Source organism: Mizuhopecten yessoensis, unplaced genomic scaffold, assembly GCF_002113885.1.
Source record: "Mizuhopecten yessoensis strain PY_sf001 unplaced genomic scaffold, ASM211388v2 scaffold716339, whole genome shotgun sequence".
Classification (NCBI taxonomy): domain Eukaryota; kingdom Metazoa; phylum Mollusca; class Bivalvia; order Pectinida; family Pectinidae; genus Mizuhopecten; species Mizuhopecten yessoensis.
The window spans coordinates 649,315-671,752 of NW_018480067.1; the positions used below are offsets into that span (position 1 = coordinate 649,315).

Consider the following 22,438-nt stretch of genomic DNA (forward strand, 5'->3'; position numbering starts at 1 on the left):
TTTGTTATTTTAACGATGAACGAATATGCAATATTTTGATAACATTATAATCATATGAAGCGTGAATCAGATATATTATTACTGATTAGCACTTTTGATTATCCTCAGTTAGTTGGAACAGGACCGCTTCATAGCTCTGACCACGCAATATATAATTGTAAACAGGGACGTAAATGTCACCAATTTTAGCCAATCACAGGACAATATTTCCGTGTAAAGGGTTAATCCAGCGACAGTTCCAAGAGTAAATACGAAGTTTTAGAAGGATACTTAGTTCTAACTAAGAATAAGATTATATCCAATGACGTTTGAGTGAACTTGAGTCCGTGGTAATGGATTTTATTTGCAGTTTGTTTAGTATTACTAGAAGGTGACGTTATGTCTCGTTTATGAATATCTGAGCTCATTAACTGAAGTATTTTTACCGGAAGTTGCGTGTAGCATGCATGACCTACATTCAAGTAGCAGTTCCCGATTGAGATAAACAGGGTGCATTTTCAATAAGAATACGACGTTGTGATAAGATCATATGTTCTATAAAGAAAAGTAATGATATTTACAAGCCATTCAAGTGCATTTGAGTCCAAAGTTACGCATAATAAAGACAGTAGGTCCGGTATATGATTCAATTTAGTACCAGTGACTACCGCTAGAGGCCGTCTGTGTGAAATCGACATTTATGAATATCTGAGCTCATTAACTAAAGTAATACCAATAGCTGGCGGCTAACGCCTTAGCTAAAAAGTGGTTTGTCCAATTATAGGCCTATTTCTATTTTACCTGTTATTTCCAAAATATTGGAAAGGCATGTTCACAGCAGTTTAAATAATAATCTAGATACCTAAGATCTCCTCCTCTCATCACAATCTGGTTTCCGGCAAAATCATTCATGTGAAACCGTCCTTTTAAATATAGTTAATAATTGGGCACAGGAAATTGATCATGGAAATATATACGGTGTTGTCCTCCTAGATCTTAGGAAGGCTTTTGACCTAGTTAACCATACTGTATTTATAGAAAAATTGAAAATGTATCAATGTGATGTCACTGCTGTATCTTGGTTCAAATCTTATTTAAGTGATAGGTATCAAAAAGTCTCTATTTCAGGAAATCTATCTGAGGCCAAGAGGATAACTCATGGGATATCTCAGGGCTCAATCCTTGGTCCTTTGATGTTTTTAGTATTTATCAACGATTTACAGTTGATAACTACTTGCAGGACAGACATGTACGCAGACGACTCTACACTGTCTGCTTCTGGTAAAACAGTTGATCTTGTCAGAGCGAAATAAGAACATGATTTAAAGAAAGTGGAAGATTTGTGTTCTGACAATAAAATGATTGTTAGCGTAGATAAGACAACATGTATGGTTTTAACAACTAAACAGAGGCGCTGTAAGTTAAGTGAAAATGAAGTTAATTTGATTGTTAAAAATGAGAAAATACCACAGGTAGAGACTGGAAAGATTTTAGGAGTAAAATTAGACCACCACTTATATTTTTCAGAACATATAAATTTCATTCTGAAGAGGGTAGGTTGTGGATGAAGGCTACTCCGTCGTATCAAACAGTTTCTGCCAGTAAGTGGACGGTTAAAATATTTTAATTCCTGTGTATTTCCGCTTTTTGTATACTGCTGTACAGTGTGGGGAGGCTGTACTGACAATATAATGAACAAGTTAAATAAATTACAAAAACGTGCAGCACGCCTAAGTTTAGATGTTTCATTTTAAATTCCTTCATTTTAATTTTTTTCCGTGTTGCAATGGATGCCTATACAATTGTTTATAAATTATAGAAAGTATGTAATGACCTTTAAATGTGTACACGGACTTGCTACACGAAGGGCTACACGAAGGGCTACACGAAGAAGCTGAACAGAATATGTTGTACATTCCTAAGCACAGGACAACCTTCTATTCTAGTCACTTTGTTTTATCAAGTTGTCAAACTTGGAATGCACTTCCAAATGATGTAAGGTCATCACCATCTTTTAACACTTTTAAGCATAGAGCTATAAATCACTACTGTGATTCACACTTTTAGAGAAAGAAAATAGTTTTAAATTTATGCTATATGAGCGTATATCCTGGCAATGTTTATTATACTTTGCTATATTAGTATATATGTATGTAAGGCTCCAGCCATTTAACTATTATCAACCCTTCAAAGCATGAGATTTATGCTTTCTGTAATATTTGATGTATTGTACTATATAATTGCATATTATATTTTCAGCAATCTCATAACTTATATTTTAGATGTCATGTATGTTTAGTTTATATTACTATGTTTTAAGAACTTTGTTAAACTAACACATTTTACTAATATAGAGGACCCTGAGAGAAATTAACCTTTGTCTAAATCAGGTTTTATAATCCTCAATAAATAAATTAAAAAAGCCCAAAATTTGATCAAGTCTTGTTAGTAGCACATGTACAATAGATAATAATATCTCATCTACGTACAGTTATATATATTCGTAACTTAAGCGTTGTGTCTCAAACTTCCAGCTACGTAAAGGTCCTGTCACACCTCGCCGATTTGGGTCGCCGGAGCTACACCGGAGCACAAATTTGCCCATTTTCGGAGATCGGTTCTAGTACGGCAGCGCATCGGTATCATCGCTAACAACGAAAGTGCATCGTCAGGACATCGGCGTAAACTTTAGCTTCGTTGATGTCGGTAGAGCACCGGTAGCGCCCCGTAATGGATCGGCGGCTCTCCGGTTGCCTCAATGTGTACCGTACTGGTACCGAAGTGATACCGTTGTACTACCGAACACCACCGAGGTATGTACTGATGCGTCGTCGATGTACTAACGATGTACTAACGATGCACTAACGATGTACTAACGATGCACTACCGTAACATCGGCAGCTCATCGGTAACACTGAGGTGTAAGAAAAGTGGCATTCGGAAGCACATCAGCAGAACAACGGTACACAACGGGCCACGGTCGATTTGAAATAATTTTTTCAAGTGCTTTCTTACCGGAGCTCTGACGTTTTTCTCGCCGTTGTTAATTGTTTGCTCCGGTTTAGTCCGGGCGAGGTACATCGGTAATGTGTAACAGCACCTAAACGTAAGTGTGTGTCCAAGCCATGTCCACGCTCGGAATTGTTGGTAATATTCATCTTTATTCATACATGTTGATAAACAGTCTCGTTAATAGCACATGTACAATAGGTAACAACATCTCATCTGCGTACAATCATATATATTCGTAACTTCAGTTTCGTGTCCCAATCTTCCAGCTAAGTAACGTACATTTTTAAGTGTGTATCCAAACCATGAACTCGTAGCTTCAGCGTTGTGTCTTAATCTTCCAGCTTCTTAACGTAAGAGTGTGTCCAAACCATGTCCACGCTCGGAATTGTTGGTAATAGTAATTTTATTCATATATGTTGATAAATAGCCTCGTAAGTAGCGCATGCACAATAGGTAACAACATCTCATCTACGTACAGTTATATATATTCGTAACTTCAGCGTTGTGTCTCAATCTTCCAGCTAAGTAGCGTAAGCGTGTCGTGTATCCAAACCATGTCCACTTTGGTTACGGCACGATTTCTCACCCCGACACGAGTTCTCACCCCGACACGATTTCTCACCCGGGTGAGAAATCGTGTTAGGAGGAGGCATATTATCCGGTATCATGATTTTTGGCGATTGTGGTATTTTTAGGCTTTTTTTTTTTTTTTTTTATAAAAGGACTATATTCAGCTATGTTAAAATTACATAGGAACCTGCCCCCTCATACATTTTGTTTCAGAAGTGCTACGAGATTTATGCTGTTGTTTTAACTTTTTTCAATCCCTTATACATCCGATGTTATTACTTTGAATCACTCTTCTAATGATTAATTATCCTTATTACAGCATGGGGGTCGAACAATGGAACATCAGCCTGAAAGTATTTTTCTGAAAAATAATCGTATTGTTTGCATCGTATTACTTGGGAAAGGACATTTACTCTCATGTAGTGATGTAATAACATATTTATCATCCAGAATGTGAGTTAAATCGAACATTTTGTGAAAATTTCAATGTAAAATATAGGATTTTTCATTCTTATTATTCTTGTATACCAACAATTATCAAAGTATGAAGAAGTGGTGTTATTTCGAATATGTTTGTAATAATTCAGTCCAAAAAATGTGGTGGAAAGTATTCATTTCGCACAACAAAGTACCCAATGTGCCCAAAAAAGTGAGGGCCTAAGACGCCTCCCAGGCGTCCACTTAAAAGCGATGCACTTGATTACAGGTAATTGGTTACGAAATTCGTTGCAAGCCTACAATAAATCTTTCAGTGTGTAACGGGATGAGCATATTGTAAACTCTCATGAAGGAATAGAAACACAACACACTGTATTTACATTATTTACAATATTTAATTCCCACATATATTAAGAACAAAAGTATATTACATCCACACTCACATTCACACAGTTAATTACATGTATTTATACAGAGAACATCATATCAATGGGCAGCTATCCATCTTAGTATACAATGTCCTTGAAGCCACCAATCTACACAGGTGGCCAGATATCCACCTTAGAGTGTGTCCAAGCAACAGGCTGCCCCTCAACCTAATAACACCAGTCCACCACAGAACCCCACACATATACCACGCAGGCACCACGTCCGGTCACCACGGTATGCATAGTCAGAATACACAGAGTAGATAGGGTCACAACCTTCTTCTTTCCCTAAGTGTTGGTCGGGTCCCTTTCTGTCAGCTACAGCATTCCACCACCACTTAGCTTGGTCATCTTCCCCACTAAAATACCTCTGTATCAATCCTTAAGCGCAGACTGACATGTCACACTTGTAATGGGAGTAAACTACAATATAATACAAATAACCCACTGAATAATGATATCATGATACCCTATACTATTTACAACAATGAAACTGACTTGATTTAATATAAATATGTGATTGAAAAGCTTAACTATACACTTCCCAAAAGTACGGCATACGACGCCTTAATATTTAACACCCACTAACCCGTGCGTTCCTTCTAATTAACTGATACCAGCTACCCTGTATAAGGACACTATTTAGTATAAACAATACTAAATAATAGTGATATAGTGTTGTAAAATGTCATATAACCCTGGTACTTATTGTATAAAACCCCATATAACCAAACAATACTATGAGCGCACGTGTATTCCCCCAAACCACATAGGTATCTATAAATAGCTCATTATATAAAATATCGCCGTTTATCTACACAGCATATTCAAAACAATCACACAGATGTTACCTAAAAGTGTTGATGGGTACGGTACTCACCGCAAGCTGTAGTTTGCGTTCTAGTGTCCCATTTCTACGCAGTGTTTACGTTTGCGTGTTGCATGGCGTCGTTTTCCAACCGCTCACCCCACATCCGGAACACGTACCTGTAGTCTGAACGCGCCAAATTCAAATCACGTTATGCGCACTACAGTGCTATGTCACACAGTGCATGTTAGGTCACAAGCAATTCCAAATTCCAATTTATTTCATCACTTGGCGTGATTGATAAATATTTTGTTTACAATCGATTTTGAGATTAAATGTAATTTTCTTGTCACTTTTTAGAATTTGTTCTTATACATTTTGTTATAATTTTTTATACATTTTATCATCAGACATTCGTTTTTACATTGCTTTTAGGGGATATTTCATACTCAGTTGTTACTATTCAACTCATAATGAAGAGTAATTGTATTGGTGAAGGTCGCCAACCTATCTTCGCGAAATCTCATAAATGTAAAGGTACACGAAATGTAAAAGTAAAAAATCCATAATGGCTTTTGGATATACTGACTTAAAGAGACTAAAAAGAATTTGAAACAGAACGTTTTGAAGATGAAACCACTAGTAGTTCAAGGACTCCTGAATCCTGTTCACATATGAAATGTTGTCTTTGTTTTAATTATATGAATTCATTTTATCTTATTGGCAATGACTTAAACCCTTGTACACAGGTTATCCTTTAAGGAAGATGGTCTTTGAACTCTCAACCATGAAGGTGGTCATTTGAAATAATTGGTGACCTTTTAGAAGTGTCGTACATCTTGTCAAAGAATCAATCAGCCTTCATTCTCAATTTTAGTCTCTTGGATGACCCCGGCTAAGCTGGAACAGGTGGGTAAAAGATTAGTTTCTCAAAATCCATATGTAATTTGCCCCATTTCTTTTTGCTCCAGTATATACCAAAACTTCACAAAATGCTCTTTTATTATTTTGGGTAAAGATAAAAACTGATATCTCTTGTAATTAAGTGTTCCGCTCTTGGCATTTCTCTGCCTAGTATCCCAAAAACCTTTCAGTCTGTAGTACAAGCATTGCATAAATCTATAGTTCCAGTGTTCCTTCGTCCTGACCATTTGAGGAGGGAACATATTTTCATACAATCCTGTATTCTCAGAAACATTCTTGTGAGACAGAGTGACTGCCATACTAGATGGTACATATATATTTATATTTAAAAAAAGTTCTCTCAATAAGCTTCAGAGAATGTCTTACGGTGGCCAGTAGGAACATAAATATTTTAAATTCATGAACATAACTCTACCGGATGGCTACATTTTGAACACAGTATGACCATTCTCTGGAAGACAAAATGATGCAAGCATTACAAAAACATCATAGACAAGCTCACATGGTTGGAGCAAGACGACAATGTAGTCGTTGGTCGTGGTTTAAGAGATGTCCTGCCAATGTTAGAGGTATCTGGTATTAATACCAGTATGCGCGCAGATTTTACATATGCTGCTTGTTTCGATCCAGCTGTCGAATGAAAGGAAGAAAGGTTTCATTTTGGGAATACGTTTTTTTTCTAACGGTACCATTATTTACAAAACACTTTAAATACAATTTGACTTCGTGTTGTTATCAATTCGGTATTCCCATCTAATCAATAGCTTATATTCCTCATTCCACGTTGATTAGTAGGTTTTCCATGCTTATTTCGGATTCGTAGTAATATACATAATACATATGTACCTGCAGGACATTCTCAGAACTAAGCTGTTATCCGTTGTTTATCCGAGGCAAAGTGAAAATTCATCGCGATGTTTTGTTCCTCACTGAATGCGTGTGTAATCAGTAAAGAGTTATCGCTTCACTATTGATGGTATTGTAATTCCTATAGCAAACATTTTTTCCTAATTAACTAATGTATGGATTGCAGTTTTTTAACAGAGAAAAGATGATTTTAAAAAGTAAAGAAACAGTTTTGTTATTTTGTAAAATAAAATGTATTAGAAAAGATCAAACAGCCTGGATGAAAAACACTAGACAATACCCCAATTAAGATATAGAGCTGGGGTGAGAAATCGGGTCGGGTGCGAAATCGGGTCGCGAGCGCAGCCGTAACACACGTTCGTAATTGTTTGGTAATAGTCATGTTTATTCACACATGTTAATCAACAGTCTTGTTACATATGTAATAGCACATGTACAATAAGGTAACAACACCTCATATACATACAGTAGTAAAAACTCGTAACTTCAGCGTTGTCTCAATCTTTCAGCTACTTAACGTAAGAGCTTGTGTTCAGACCATGTCCATGAATGTTCCTTGTGTTGTGAAACACATGTATATGTGCATGTGTGACATGTATCGGTATGGTTTGGCTTCATTCCCTGGGTTAGACGACATATATTTCTTGGGGTATGGGACAATGGATAGTACCATGATATCTCTCTACACTCCCGAACTAATGAACTCGGATATTAAATCTTTTGTTGTCTTCCCTTTCTGGTACCCTTACCGTATTACATTCGTCCCTTTTATCAAAAGGTCAATATACTGTAAAGCGGTTACATTTCAAGGGTTTTTAATTTCGCTATATTTGCGTTTTGACTAATATCCGCGAATTCTAAATACCAGCCAAATTATCAAAAATGTTAACAACCTTTACGGACCTTATAACAACATGTTGAAAATACTTTTAACCGAACGCTGTTATGCAAGCTTAGGTTATCACCCATCCTCGATATCCAGGAGTTACGCTCACTTTCGCTCTCTGCACCCCGGAAATATGTCAGAGCAAAATTGAAGGCTCGGTGTGCGCCACATTGTTGATGAGACAAGAAGACTAGATCGATCCTTTGATGTACATCAAAAGAATCTCGCGGTCACATAACGGTAAAAAAATGACAGGCTTTGAAGTCGGGCGTCTCTCCTTTGTAATCTTCAACGGACAGGCATCAGCCTAGCGATTGGTCAGATTGTTTTACCTTGCTATGACATATTCCAGGAGTGTAGAGAGCGGAAGTAAACGTAAACTCCTGGATATCGAGGATGGTTATCACCGGACAAATGTGTAGTTCATGTAAACACAACACTTACATACAAGTAAAAGTGGCAACAACATATTTATGTGTACACAGTTGGTAATAAATTGATTACAGTTTACTCCTACAAAGGTACATACGGATGACGACGCTCGGGATCAGTATTTTCACACGGTTTACCTGTATTTTTTAGGTTTAACCCTTCAATGATGACACTCAAAATACTTTGCATGACACATAGGATTCGGGTACATTTTATTTTCTTTAGAGTGAAGTCACTGGCGGATGACGACGCTCGGGATCAGTATTTTCACACGGTTTACCTGTATTTTTTAGGTTTAACCCTTCAATGATGACACTCAAAATACTTTGCATGACACATAGGATTGGGGTACACAGCCAAATTGAACCCCCGTTGCATATGTACTGAATACGAAACTGCGAAATAATGACCGCGCGGAATTTAAGCGCTAATCAGTAATTTCCAAATATAGTTCATTAATTTTTATTCAATTATTATATCAGCATATTTTGTTAAAGTCCGGTAAAACTTACTTTGTTACACTATATATCGACTTTATTAATTATTGACTGCTGATTATGGCTACATGGACAGTTCAATGTTTACTAAAAACGTAACTTTCTTAATTAATATGCCATGCGACTTTGTATATTTTGATATCATTGTCAGAAACTTATATTTTAACATTGATGCTATTTTGGACTGGAAATTTAACTAAAACCTGCTTTGACTCTTTAATCTCTAATCGTTTATTCCCCGATATTTGCCAAAAACACAAAGTTTCCCTTTCATGATAAAGTTACACCTGCTCAAGAACATACGTGACCCCAATAGTATTTCGCGTTCTATTTATAGAACTACGTGCCGGTAATATAAACTTGTAACAGAAAGAAAAGAGGATTGTATCTATTTATGAAAAATGGACAAATATTTTGAAATTAATACTATGGTATAAAATACATTTTGGGTACGCTGACGTTAGTCTTTGAGATTTAAAACAAAGGTCATTGTCTTGCAATATCACATACAAATTATCACATGAATTGAAGACATGAAAGTTTAAAGAATTTAAAGAATTGGCAAATAAGATCATATAAAACATTAGTACACTGGATAATCAAAGAGAAAATTAATCTCGTCCTCAACCTTATTCCATTGGTATATTGTTTTTACGACATGTAACTTCATTTATAAGTAGTGCGCATGAGCAACATCAATGAGAGGTATCCAGTAAGGGGAGGCAACTCTTATTGAAACTTGCCTACCTTCATACAACGTCACCCTTTTCAGCTTGAATTATATATATATGAAATTAAATCTAACAATCAATTACAATCAATCTACAAGGTATTCATTGAAAATACCAAATTAATTGTTTGTACAAAAAAAGAACATCAATGCAGGCACGGAACGACGCATGTTGCCGTTTTTTTCGGGCCTGTACGACCGAAGGACGAAAGGTTTTGAAGCGTTCATATAGCATAGAACCAATTCACTCTCATTTTCCCGTATTTTCCGTACGTACATGTGTTGACATAACGAATCGGCCGAGAGTTCCTGCTATTCGATTATCTTAAATGAAGTCACTCGTATAAAACAGAATGATTTTAAACCAGATATTCATCAATGAAATGTAAATTGGAATTAATTCCAAATTATTTTAACACTGTCCTTCTGTAGCAATGAAATGTCACTTCACCGGAAATCTAGTATCAATTTGATTAACTATTTTCGCACTGTTAACAGTTCATTTATAAATGAAATAACATATGTACAATAAGATTTTACCAAGTATTTAACTTAGCGTAGGCATTCTACCCGCTCAGAGGTAGATACGGGGATTATTCTGCCTCTATTGGACACTATCTACTGTACCTGACTAATCGACTGTGATTATTAGTATCATTGTTCACATTCTTACAGGCTGTAGAAGGCATAGTTGGCACTGAGTCATGCGGAGTATATGAAAGCTCAATTTCACACGGTTCTTGGTGTTTTTCTTGTGTTTTTAAGAAATGACGACGATTCCTTCTGTAGACGTTGTTATTGCTGCTACGCACAATGAAGGATCGGGGTTTTCCAGATTCCTGTACAACCTGAGCTGGTTCTAAAGTGTTTGCGTCCTCATTTCGCAATCTTACAAGATCACCAGGTTTAATATCAGGAGGTGACCTTGATGACCTGTCAAAATACTTTTTCATTTGTATTTGTTTCTCCTGCAGCTGTTGTGTTACTTTCTCTGTGTCATAACGCTGTTTGAGCAGTAATCTATTTGTTGGTATGACTGTTCTCATTTTCCTTGCCATCAATAATTCAACAGGAGACACATCAAGTCCTGAAACTTTAGTATTGCGTAGCTCCAGGATGGCTAAATAAGGATCCTTGTTGTCTTCAAATGCTTTTTTCACTAGATTTTGTGAGTTTGTATGGTTCTGCTAAGCCGTTACTCTGCGCATAACGTGGGGAAGAGGTTACGTGTTCGATTCCATATGAGGCTGTGCATTTTCTAAACTCATCACAAGCATACTCTGGACCGTTATTAGTTTCGAGTACTTCTGGTATGCCATGGCGTGTAAACTGCTGTTTGAGAAGCTAAGCTCTAAATACATGTATGTGACCAACATATTCTACCTCAGATTGTCCAAAGGAGGGTTTCCAAAATGGCCCCTGCTTTGATATCAATTTTCTTTTGGTGATGTGTAGACCTTAACCTTATCATAACAAAAACTCCCATTAAAATTCAAATGAGTACTTCGTTCGTTTTTTTTCGTAAAAGCATAAAACTGAAATTCTCAAAAAGCCGGAGTTTTTCCCAAAAGATCGACTATTTTCAAAGTAACAATGCACTAAAAGATCATTTATGATGCAACCGAAACTACGAATCATATACTACAGTAAACACATAAAAATCCCTTGCTTTGGTTAGTTATTAGATAGTTACATACAAATCAACAACCAGAAGCTATCTAAAGCAATGATATTTTCCAGACGAAAAATGTGTTCATCTTAGAATAAAAGTATCTTATAACTTTTGTATACCAAACATATTTTGATTATAGATGGACTAGGTCCTGATCTATCAGTGACAAAAATGTCAATCCAAAATATGCGGTGGAACATATTCAAAGAAGGGATAAAATGACTAATATGGTCTATACGTCACAATTCATGACTATAAGTATGGTCTAATCATTATGATTGCAAACTGTCAGAAAAGAAGAAACAAAAGTTCCAGTTTTGATTGAATGAGTATCAAAATCAACAGAAAAGATGTTTGGAAAAGATTCGATGCAGTTGTCAGATTCATAGACAACTATCAATGGAATTCAGAGATTGTGCGTTTGTTGGCTACTTTGTTTATATATATATATATATATTAAAGTAAGACGCCGTATTAACAGCTGATGACATTTACAGACAATGTTTTGCAAGATGCAAGAGTATGAAATGTGTTCGAATGGCAGACTTGGAAAAAAGAAGGAAGAAAAAAGGATGCAAGGCTTTAAGTCTGTTTTCAAACTGGTGATTCTAGATTCACAAGAAAACTACTTATTTCAAGCTTTGTCGGAATGTTTTAGCCCTTGGGTGCAACTGTTCTGGGTTTTGCAGATTGCTATGATAGCCAAGATAATAAAGTATACTTGATGTAGGAACACACAGTCCCATAGTTCTTTGACCAACTTGGCATTGGCAGCAGTAATCTTTTATTGGATTATTACCATTTGGTGTCGTGTACTGAATCCAAACATTATATTTAGTCTGGCTTTTGTGTCTGGAACCAAACTGACAACGGATGAGGTCTTGAGAGTGCTGATACACACATATTTCATAATCTTTACGAATTCTGACTTTGCTCTCTTGGAGAGAGCTAGTTGTTTTCACCCTCTGAGCCAAGCAGTTTGTTTTTGAAAGTAGAAACATCATTTGATGTGCAAGGTCTCTGTCGTTTGTGTCAGTGTCCGGTGATCGTTGAAAAATTGGTCCCCGTATCCAGTTGAGACATGCAGGCACACTCTTTAGCACTTCCTCAATTATATAAATGAAGCAATTTGATATTAATTGAGTTCAATACACGGATACTTCAGAAATGCATGTACAGGTAAGTGTTTTCATAAATTATAATATTCAATGCAATTTTGCGCCACTGAAATTCTGCATTCAAAAGTTACTTTTTAGACAAAATCAAGAATACATTCGACAATTAATTTCTGCAAAGGTCATTATTGACATTGTTCTTGACATGGGTATACCAACCAACTTCCATATTTTTTTCATTTTGAGGAAAAGTTATGAGCCCATCACATACTATATACACTGACAAAGGCATGTATGAAATACCTTAATCACATGCGATCATTATCCGATGTACAGTACGAAACATGATATAAAAATTCAAGGGTATGCCCGATTAGAAAGTTTAGCTGACAGCATTCATGTGTCTAGCCGTCTGTGGCTAACTGGATTTGAAATAAAGTTAGGATCTCTTAACAAAACAACTCGTTGCAGGTAAATCAATATATACGGTTAGATAGATATATTTAATTCATATTTACATATAAGTAGACGATATAATCTGACACTAGAAATATGAAATAAGTATTTACAATTCACAATATTTCCATACATGGAAAAGAATCACCTCCGAAATGATGAGAATCAGGAATGTTACTATCAAGAAAGTGGAAAGAAAGTGTACGATCCAAAAAATCGAAATAGTCAAGCTGGATTCCAAATCAGATAGATAAATAAATCTTAAACTTGTATCTGCTGATTATTGTGAACATTTGTAAATTCTTTTCAAAAGGTAGGTTAAACGCTTTTCTTTTCTTTTTTACAATTTATTGTAACCCATTAAGTCCGTTTGAACGTTTTTTTTTTAAATTTTGGTCTTGGAGATATACTTATGACTATTAAGACCCCAACACCTTAAACTCCAATCGCTGTGTTCATAATTGTCATGCTTTTGTCTACTATTTGTAGTTCGCCGACTTCATCTGGTGTGTAGTGTTTTGTTCTAAGCACGTTGTGTATACCTAAAGGGTGGACCGTCTAAAATGTATCAGTATCTACTAAGACTTTCTCCATCCTTCTCTCGTTTCGAAAAGAAGACCAATTAATATAAAAAAATCGGAGCTGCTTTCTATAAGTAGAGTATTTATCAATGACATCCTGAAGTATATATTTTTTTACTTTAGGCTCTATCCGTTTGCTTTAAAGTTCTTTATTTTTTCGTGCAAAAAATCGGTATACAACTGACATTATAAGAAAACAGCGGTAATTTGTTCTATGAAACTACCAACCGTACTTTTCACGGAACTTAGTTCATATTTATAATCAAGTAATCGAGTCATTTTTTAAATGTTATATGCGATCATTACAATCGTGTTGTTCTCATCAGTCCTGGTAGTCCTGCTCTGTTTAATGACTGTTTTACTTTACAACGTTTAATTTGATTATATTGGCCTTGTATCAAGTAATCAAGGCATTTTTGGCACATGATATATTAAATAGTTACAGATATACATGTTCATACACAGTGTATATAGTAAGGTCCGGGGGTTGAACAGGGGTATACATATAGACATAGGCCATGTATTATGGATCGTGGCAGTGAAACACAAAAATGATTATTTAAGTGTTGAGGCTTGAGCCAGTTTTCCAGATGTACTGCAGTTATTAAATGTGAAAGGCCTACACCACCTAGGTAGTTACTTGATAACTAGCCTAGGGTAGAGTAGGTTATCTTATGAAAACCGAATTCGTCTTGTAAATCATACGATAACAGTTTTTTAACAAACAAGAACCTTAGTATTTGTAACTTTATACATGTATAATTGTCACACGTCATATATCATGTCTACAAAAAAGTAAAAATAAAATAAAAGTAAACGTTTGCTCTTTTTGTAGATTTTATTGATTTTCCTATATGCTAACGTAGATCCATTGACATATTCATTGATGTAATAAAAATGCAAAGCGAGCCATCACAGAAAATCAGTAGTAAATCTTTCAACAATTTATATTACACGAAGTTAAAATCGTATGTTATTTATTTTATTTATTTCAAAATTACTATCATATTTAACGATATTTTGTGTGCTAGAACCTCTGAATTTTAAGTACACATCCTATCCAGGGCCCGTATTTGTGATAACCGGTATTGTACTCAATCTCAGATTCTGCGCTCAATACCACTTTCTTGTCCCTGTGATGAACTAATAGAAATCAAACTTGTCAATATTTTAGGCAGTGTTTACCCCTGACATTTTGACAGTGCCATATGCTTTAAACAACGGGAAAGAAATGGTTTGAGCACAGACTCTATACTTGAACATGAGAACGGTTTTATGAATACAGACCAAGGTGTAAATGCTTATGTCAATTCATTTTTCTAATCAAATCTTCGAGAATATGTCATCTGTAGAATCACAAATCTACGTTTTACAGGAAATGACGTAATTTTCAGTGATTAGAGTATTATCTGCCACGAACAACATATGAAGCACACTCATAAAACAAGTTATTCCCGGGTCTGACGTAAATGTTGAGTATTTACAGCGTGATATACCACGAACAACAACATTACCTCACTTACATGTATCCTTTTCATGCGAAAAAAACCACGTCATACAAAATGAGAATAAACTCATAACAAATTAAAACTATGTAAATTTACAATTCCGCCCTGAGGTATTTTATAAAGTCGTCAACAGCTTCCTTTGTACAGTTGGAATTCCCTCCACTGAAGAAGCCGTGCTGTACACCATCCCAGTGTACGTGTGTCACAGGGAAGTACATATCTTTCCATCTTCTTGCTAGCATGAGACCGTCATCTCGCAAGGGGTCATATTCACAAGTCAACAAGTAGGTTTTGGGTAATGCATACAGTTCATCGTCATCAAGCAGAAGAGGACATAGATATATATTGTTCATTGTTTTCTCGACTTTCAGTGCCAGATTTGTGTCCACAGCTGTATTGGTTTCAACATGGAGCTTTTGGTATTTTTCAGGTAGCAAATCTATACTTACTTTAGTCTCCATTGCACGCCGCAGGGTTTCAGATACATGTCTGTTCTCCAAGTATTTCTCTATGCCATTTTCGTTGCCAAATGCATACGTTATATAAAAGCTGACCATTCTTTTTTTCTGCAGTACAAATGGAATCGACTGATACGTAACGTATGATGGAGTGTTGAAATCCAGCATCTGTAGAGCTGGGTATATCAGCCCAAGCAGTCGAGGGGGTTGTCCTTCCTTAGTCAGCTTAGTTCCAACAGCCATCGCCAGGTTTCCTCCTGCACTATCGCCTATTACAGAACATTAATTTATTAAAGTGTGTGCTGTTCAGCCAAGTAGTACTTTGAAGCGCTTATTACAGACAATTGATTTATAAAAGTATGTGGCATACACTTAAGTTATATTATGAAACACGTATCACAAAACAAAAATATCTAGCTGAGAATATGCAACTGCACCATAAATGATATTTTGTTGTTTTCTTAACTAGATCAGTTGCTCCATTATGCTCCACATATGCAGGTCATGTACCGCTAGCGCAGCGAAAACATTAGAGAATTGATGTAAAAGATTTCAGTTAGGCCAATACGAGCTTTAAGCTCATTTCCCGGCCATCCGAATCAAGGTAAAACATGTACCTCAAGCGTTGTTACCGTAAATTTCAGCATTTGTTTCCGGAGTTTAAAAAATGTATATTGTACAAACGTCTCGTGACTATGATCTTGCAATCATAACCTGTTTGATACAATTGATGCCCACATCATGGGCTGCCATGACGATTTAACCACCTGAGAGTTGTTAATTCACCTGAGGGCAAAGCCCGATGGTGCCATAACAACTCGAGGGTGGGCAAATCGTCATGTCACCCCGTAATGTGGAAATCTATTGTTTTATTATACGAACAATATAAGAAATAAAGATAAAGAGGGCCTTACTTGGTATGAAGAAACGATATCAATAGTGATCAAGTTTCATCAATTATTTGATATGGATGGTGACAGAACAGACACTTTCAAATTTAGGTATGAAACTCATTGCACATTTTAATTATTAGAAGATTGAACATTTGCAGAATACATGTTTGTAGACGGTGCAATTGTTAACATGTGTGTGAAATGAGTCACTTTTTTATTTGTAATACTTATTAATATTGATGGTGACAGAACATCCAGTTTAATATTAAGGTATAAAATTCATTGCACTTATTAAGAGAATTACTAGTGGAGTGAACGTTTGTAGATTGCATGTTTGTAGATAAGGATAATAAGCGGGTCAGTGGAGTCATTCCGAAACTTAAATTAACAATGCACATCTATGATGACAGACAAGTGTTATAATCATCTATATTGGATAAAAAAATCAATTATTCGTCGTGGCTTTCTCTCTCTTAGCATAATTAGTTTGATTCGTATGATATAATAAACTGTATACTTTAGTACATAGCCAATTGTTGGCTGCGTTTCTATAGCACCCTATAGACAATCACCTGACACAGCGATCCGACTGGCATCCACCCCGAATTTCTCGGCGTTGACCATGAAATATTTCGTGGCTTTTAAGCAGTCTTCAAACGGTACAGGAAAGGGGTATTCTGGGGCCAATCGGTAACTAAAAATTAACATGGACATGTCAGGACAATGATAATAAAAAATGAATATTATCAAAAAACTGATTTAAAATGACAATAATATTGCATTGATAAGTACTATAGCGTTTAAAGTTTGTGATAACTGCACAATTAAAATGTCATTAAAACGAAAACTAAAACATATGTCAATCATGGATCTAAATAGATTACAAATATTTGTTTGTTTCCATAATTTATCAAAGACAATATTAATAAATGAACTTTACTCAACAGAGGCGACGACTGCCGAAAGGGACGTGGCAAGATTCCTGGTTAGTTCATCATACATGTCTGTAATACATTTGAAACATATTCAAACTGAAACATATAGTACTGATGTAATCGTCATTTCTACTGTCCATATTTGTGCCATTGTTAATATCGCGACAAACAGTGTTTCTTTTAAAAAAATAAAAAATCAATATATTTTGAATTATAATAAACGTATTATATTTTAAATAATGATACATTTTAATTTTATTTTTTTTTTATTTTTTTTTAATATGCTAATCACATTTCCTCGTATAATATTAGTAAAAAATATGTTGGGCAAACTCAAAATTAAAAGCAATATGTTGTGTTCTCATGACTGGTATATGAATATTTTGATCATTTTAACTATATCACGCCATTAACACCGTGACCAACTGCTCCCCTTTCAAAATTAATCGGTCCAGGGCCGAGTTGGTTTTAAAAACAGCAAGAGCAAAGTAAGAAAGGAAAAAGAAAGAAAGAAAGAAAGAATGAATGAATGAATGAGAAATGAAGATAGAGAAAAAAAGAATGAACGAATGATTGAATGAAATGAAAAAGAAAAAAAGGAAAGAAACAAGAACGAATGAATGAAAAATAAAGAATAGGAGTAAAATGAAAAAAAATAATTGTTGTCTCCCAAAATGTTAGTTTAAGACTTGTGTTACTACTCGTGCTTTCGGTAATTGACTATAACATGTAGTAACAATCATTAAACGTATAACACGTAATTTAATGTATGGAACGAATATTAAATGTATAATTAAGATCAGTTTACGTATTGCAACAAATTGCTACTAAACTGTTAATCTGTAATAACGAAGGGCTAACGTTTCAAAATAGGATAAGCTCACGTATAACAACGAAAAGTAATGAATAATAACAAACTATTCCAGTTTCATTTATTTCGTCGTTAGATGATCACGTTACAATTTGAAACATTACCTTAATGTCGTGAATTTTATCAGCATCAGAACTTTTATTTATCATGGCATGGTACTGTTACTGTATGGTCTGTATTGTTTATTACATTGCCATATATCACAATTACATCGTTACGTGTTAAATGTATAAAATGACATAGCCTAAAAACATAGTCACATGGCAGGAATCAGTCATATTTAACACTGTAAAACAGTTATGATATGTCGTTTATTTATATTTGACCCACAGTATCACAGATGTCAGTCCACAGACCAGGTGATCGAGCCAGCCTCTACCTAATAAGCTCTCAGGATTGATGTTGTATATAATACGAAAAATAAACTTTTTTTCTTCCTTATATGAAATTAAAGTTTATTTCTTCCTTTAGCGCACTAAAACATGTTGAACGATAATGTAATGACTATATACAATGTATCACCAACATGCATGAATGCAATAGCGTGATTGGTGACGTCATCATCATTATCAGCATATTGCTTATGGATGAGAACTGGAAGCAGCTCAAAATTTGAATACAAACAAATTCAATTAATCTTGATATTCTTTTACTCTCACCTGTTGATCCAATGATCCAGCCGCCTCCATGTAAGTAAATTATCCCCGGTAGAGGGCTTTTTACGGTTTGATCACGTGGTACATATAGCCTCACTTTAACACCGTCAAACAATTCTTCACTCACCTGAAAAGAATATCATGTTTTAATGTTAATCAACTTGTATGTGTATTTACGTTAAAACGTCAAACTGAAAAGGTTGAGGTGTCAAAAGGGCGAGAATTATACACAACGATATTTTCCGTACCTAATGTTAAGGTAAAGGAAAATAAACGTTGTCTTCATGATTCAGATTTCAGTTTTAAATCTACAATGATAATATTACGAGTACGAAAACTGTGAAATATTTATAAAGGAGCATAACGCCGCTATGCTGCTACCGAAATAAAGTATGTTTTGCATATGGGGCGGAGGGTATTGATTTAGTGTATATAACATATCAACATAGCAAATATGTGTTGGTTCCGTAGTGATAGGCTTATCCCTTCTGGAGTCTGTTTAGCTGGAAGATTGTGTTAGGGCCTACTTACTGCTAACTGATAGTGTATGGTGAAAATATTTTAGTTATTAGTCTAGTGAGAGAGTGTATATTTTAGACATCGCTTTTGTACCTATCTACTGTTGTGGTATCTGTTATGTATCAATCATTCTACTACCCGTCATGTGTTCCAGTTATTCAATCTGTGTGTGTTGTATGAGCCCAGTACGCAAAAACCTGTCTATGTCAGTATATCTATATGGCTTTTGTGTTTTTGAACGGTTAGGAGTGCTATTTTGTGAATCCAAGTGCTTTAAGCCATGTGTGACGCTGTGGATTTGTGTACCACATTTAGATTATAGTATGTCAGTGTTTACTTGATTTCCTCCTGTTGTAATACATGAGGTTCGTATGTGAATTTGGTTTTCGTGCGATCGCTAGTGGAGGTACATGTAACATAACCTTTGTCCGGTCTGAGTGAAAGGTTTTTATTTTGGGTTTCATGTCCTCGCAACAGTATAAAATGGCTTCATTGTCTGCCTGTAAATGTTTATAAGTGACAAGAGTAATGCCTATTTTGGAAAACGGTCTTTTCTGTTGGCTTTGCATTCAGTTAGAGGACAGTGTTCATAGAACGCTAGCTGTGACTGTTGAACAATGTCTCTGGACCAATGATGATGTCAGATTTAAGGTTACAGTTATTTAAGTATATGCATCAGTTCGCCTATGTCTTGTTTTCTGTTCGAGACGTACTAGAAATAATGACTGTAGGAATTTTTTTGCAAAAGTTCTGTTATTAGTGCTATCTTCATGGTTTGTTCATGCCATTGGTAGTCGAGAGCTTGACGGTTGTCAAAGACATGCCGCATCGTCATGATAATGACGTTAATCTGTACTTGTCAGTGCCTGTTCCGCGCCATATAACCTTGCATCAGGATTTAAGTTAATCTGTTCAAAGATTCAATGTTACAACTGACATAAGTTTCATTATGCTGGCAGTTCATACCGGTGCGATAAAACACAGTAGACAAACAAAACACAAAGTGGAACTGGACTAGGTCGATCGTCTGTCTAGAATTCAGAGGGTCCTGGACTCGAATCCCCGTATGACCGTTGCATTTCTCTTTCTCCTGTTACACACACATACAATCTCACAGCTTTTAATGGGACGTGTATCCTACACGAAAAGACTTAATTCTCTATTATTTCAAACTGGAGTACGTTATATTGTTTTGCTATTATTAATTATTAAGCATTAACACGTGCATGAATTATTTGCTTCTGTCTTTATCATATATACCTGGACATTGTCATCCGATACTCCGATGTTCAAGAAAGAGTTGATGTTGAATGGATCCCTGGCACATTCGGGAAATGTTTTATACCCAATATACTCCTGAAAATCGCACTAAAATAATAAAAGAAAGAGAATGTAAAAACGAGGGACCGGGTGTGCTTCATGATCAATCTACGTTCAATAAGGACGTAAAGGTGCTATTATGTTCTGATTTCCATGAACAATATTCTGAAATTGTAAATGCCTTTCATATTGTCACGATTTGATGGATAACTTCATGACTATTGCCACATGTGGCGCATGGAACGCATGCATTTACCATTCAGGAGCACGTGGTTTCGCTAACATACGGTTACAATTCAGGAGCACAGGGTTTTGTCTAGTATACGGTTACAATTCATGAGCACGTGGTTTTGTCTAACATACCGTTACCATTCAGGAGCACGAGGTTTTGTCTAACATCAGGAGCACGTGGTTTTGTCTAACATACGGTTATCATTCAAGAACACGTGATTTTATTAACATACGGTTATCATTCAAGAACACGTGATTTTGCTAACATACGGTTATCATTCAAGAGCACGTGGTTTTGCCTAATATACCGTTACCATTCAAGAGCACGTGGTTTTGTCTAACATACGGTTATCATTCAAGAACACGTGATTTTGCTAACATACGGTTATCATTCAAGAGCACGTGGTTTTGCCTAGCATACAGTTATCGTTCAGGAGCACGTGATTTTGTCTAAGATACGGTTATCATTCAAGAGCACGTGGTTTTGCCTAACATAAAGTGTGCGGTTACCATTCAAGAGCACGTGGTTTTGCCTAACATAAAGTGTACGGTTACCATTCAAGAGCACGTGGTTTTGCCTAACATACGGTTATCATTCAAGAGCACGTGGTTTTGCTTAATATACAGTTTTGGGTAACCATTCAAGAGCACATGGTTTTGCCTAACATAAAGTGTACGGTTACAATTCAAGAGCACGTGGTTTTGCCTAACATACGTTTATCATTCAAGAGCACGTGGTTTTGCCTACCATACGGTTATATTTCAAGAGCACGTGGTTTTGCCTTACATAAAGTGTACGGTAACCATTCAAGATCACGTTGTTTTGCCTAACATAGAGTGTAGGATTAGTATTTAAGAGCACGTGGTTTTGCCTAACATACGGTTATCATTCAAGAGCACGTGGTTTTGTTTAACATACGGTTATCATCCAAGAGCACGCGGTTTTGCCTAACATACGGTTATCATTCAAGAGCACGTGGTTTGGCTCACATACGGTTATCATTAAAGAGCACGTGGTTTGGCTAATATACGGTTATCATTCAAGAGCACGTGGTTTGGCTAATATACGGTTATCATTCAAGAGCACGTGGTTTGGCTAATATACGGTTATCATTCAAGAGCACGTGGTTTGGCTAATATACGGTTATCATTCAAGAGCACGTGGTTTGGCTCACATACGGTTATCATTCCAGAGCACGTGGTTTGGCTAATATACGGTTATCATTCAAGAGCACGTGGTTTTGCTTAATATAAAGTGTTGGGTAACCATTCAAGAGCACGTGGTTTTGCCTAACATTAAGTGTAGGGTTACCATTCCAGAGCACGTGGTGTTGCCTAACATACGGTTATCATTCAAGAGCACGTGGTTTTGCCTAACATAAAGTGTAGGGTTACCATTCAAGAGCACGTGGTTTTGCCTAACATAAAGTGTAGGGTTACCATTCAAGAGCACGTGGTTTTGCCTAATATATGGTTATCATTCAAGAGCACGTGGTTTTGCCTCACATTAAGTGTAGGGTTACCATTCAAGAGCACGTGGTTTTGCCTAACATACAGTTATCATTCAAGAGCACGTTGTTTTGCTTAACATAAAGTGTTAGGTTACCATTCAAGAGCACGTGGTTTTGCCTAACATAAAGTATACGGTTACC

General features: G+C 35.9%; 1 protein-coding gene and 1 long non-coding RNA gene across 2 annotated transcripts in view; both read right to left on the minus strand.

Moving 5' to 3' along the window:
* Nucleotides 1–4,374: 4,374 nt before the first annotated feature.
* Nucleotides 4,375–5,415, minus strand: LOC110443330. The gene is made up of 2 exons (XR_002462093.1): nucleotides 5,308–5,415; nucleotides 4,375–4,850 (listed from the first exon to the last, which is right to left on the minus strand). It is a non-coding gene; the product is annotated as an uncharacterized LOC110443330 (long non-coding RNA).
* An 8,805-nt stretch (nucleotides 5,416–14,220) lies between these two features.
* The window catches only part of LOC110443320 (arylacetamide deacetylase-like), a 16,084-nt gene continuing 7,866 nt past the window's right edge, over nucleotides 14,221–22,438 (minus strand). The window contains exons 3-7 of the mRNA XM_021487481.1: nucleotides 20,496–20,603; nucleotides 18,720–18,843; nucleotides 17,195–17,258; nucleotides 16,827–16,948; nucleotides 14,221–15,630 (exon numbers count right to left, since the gene is read on the minus strand). Of these exons, the coding sequence (XP_021343156.1) occupies nucleotides 14,996–15,630; nucleotides 16,827–16,948; nucleotides 17,195–17,258; nucleotides 18,720–18,843; nucleotides 20,496–20,603 (1,053 nt within the window). The 3' untranslated portion in view covers nucleotides 14,221–14,995. The remainder of the gene's footprint in view (nucleotides 15,631–16,826; nucleotides 16,949–17,194; nucleotides 17,259–18,719; nucleotides 18,844–20,495; nucleotides 20,604–22,438) is intronic.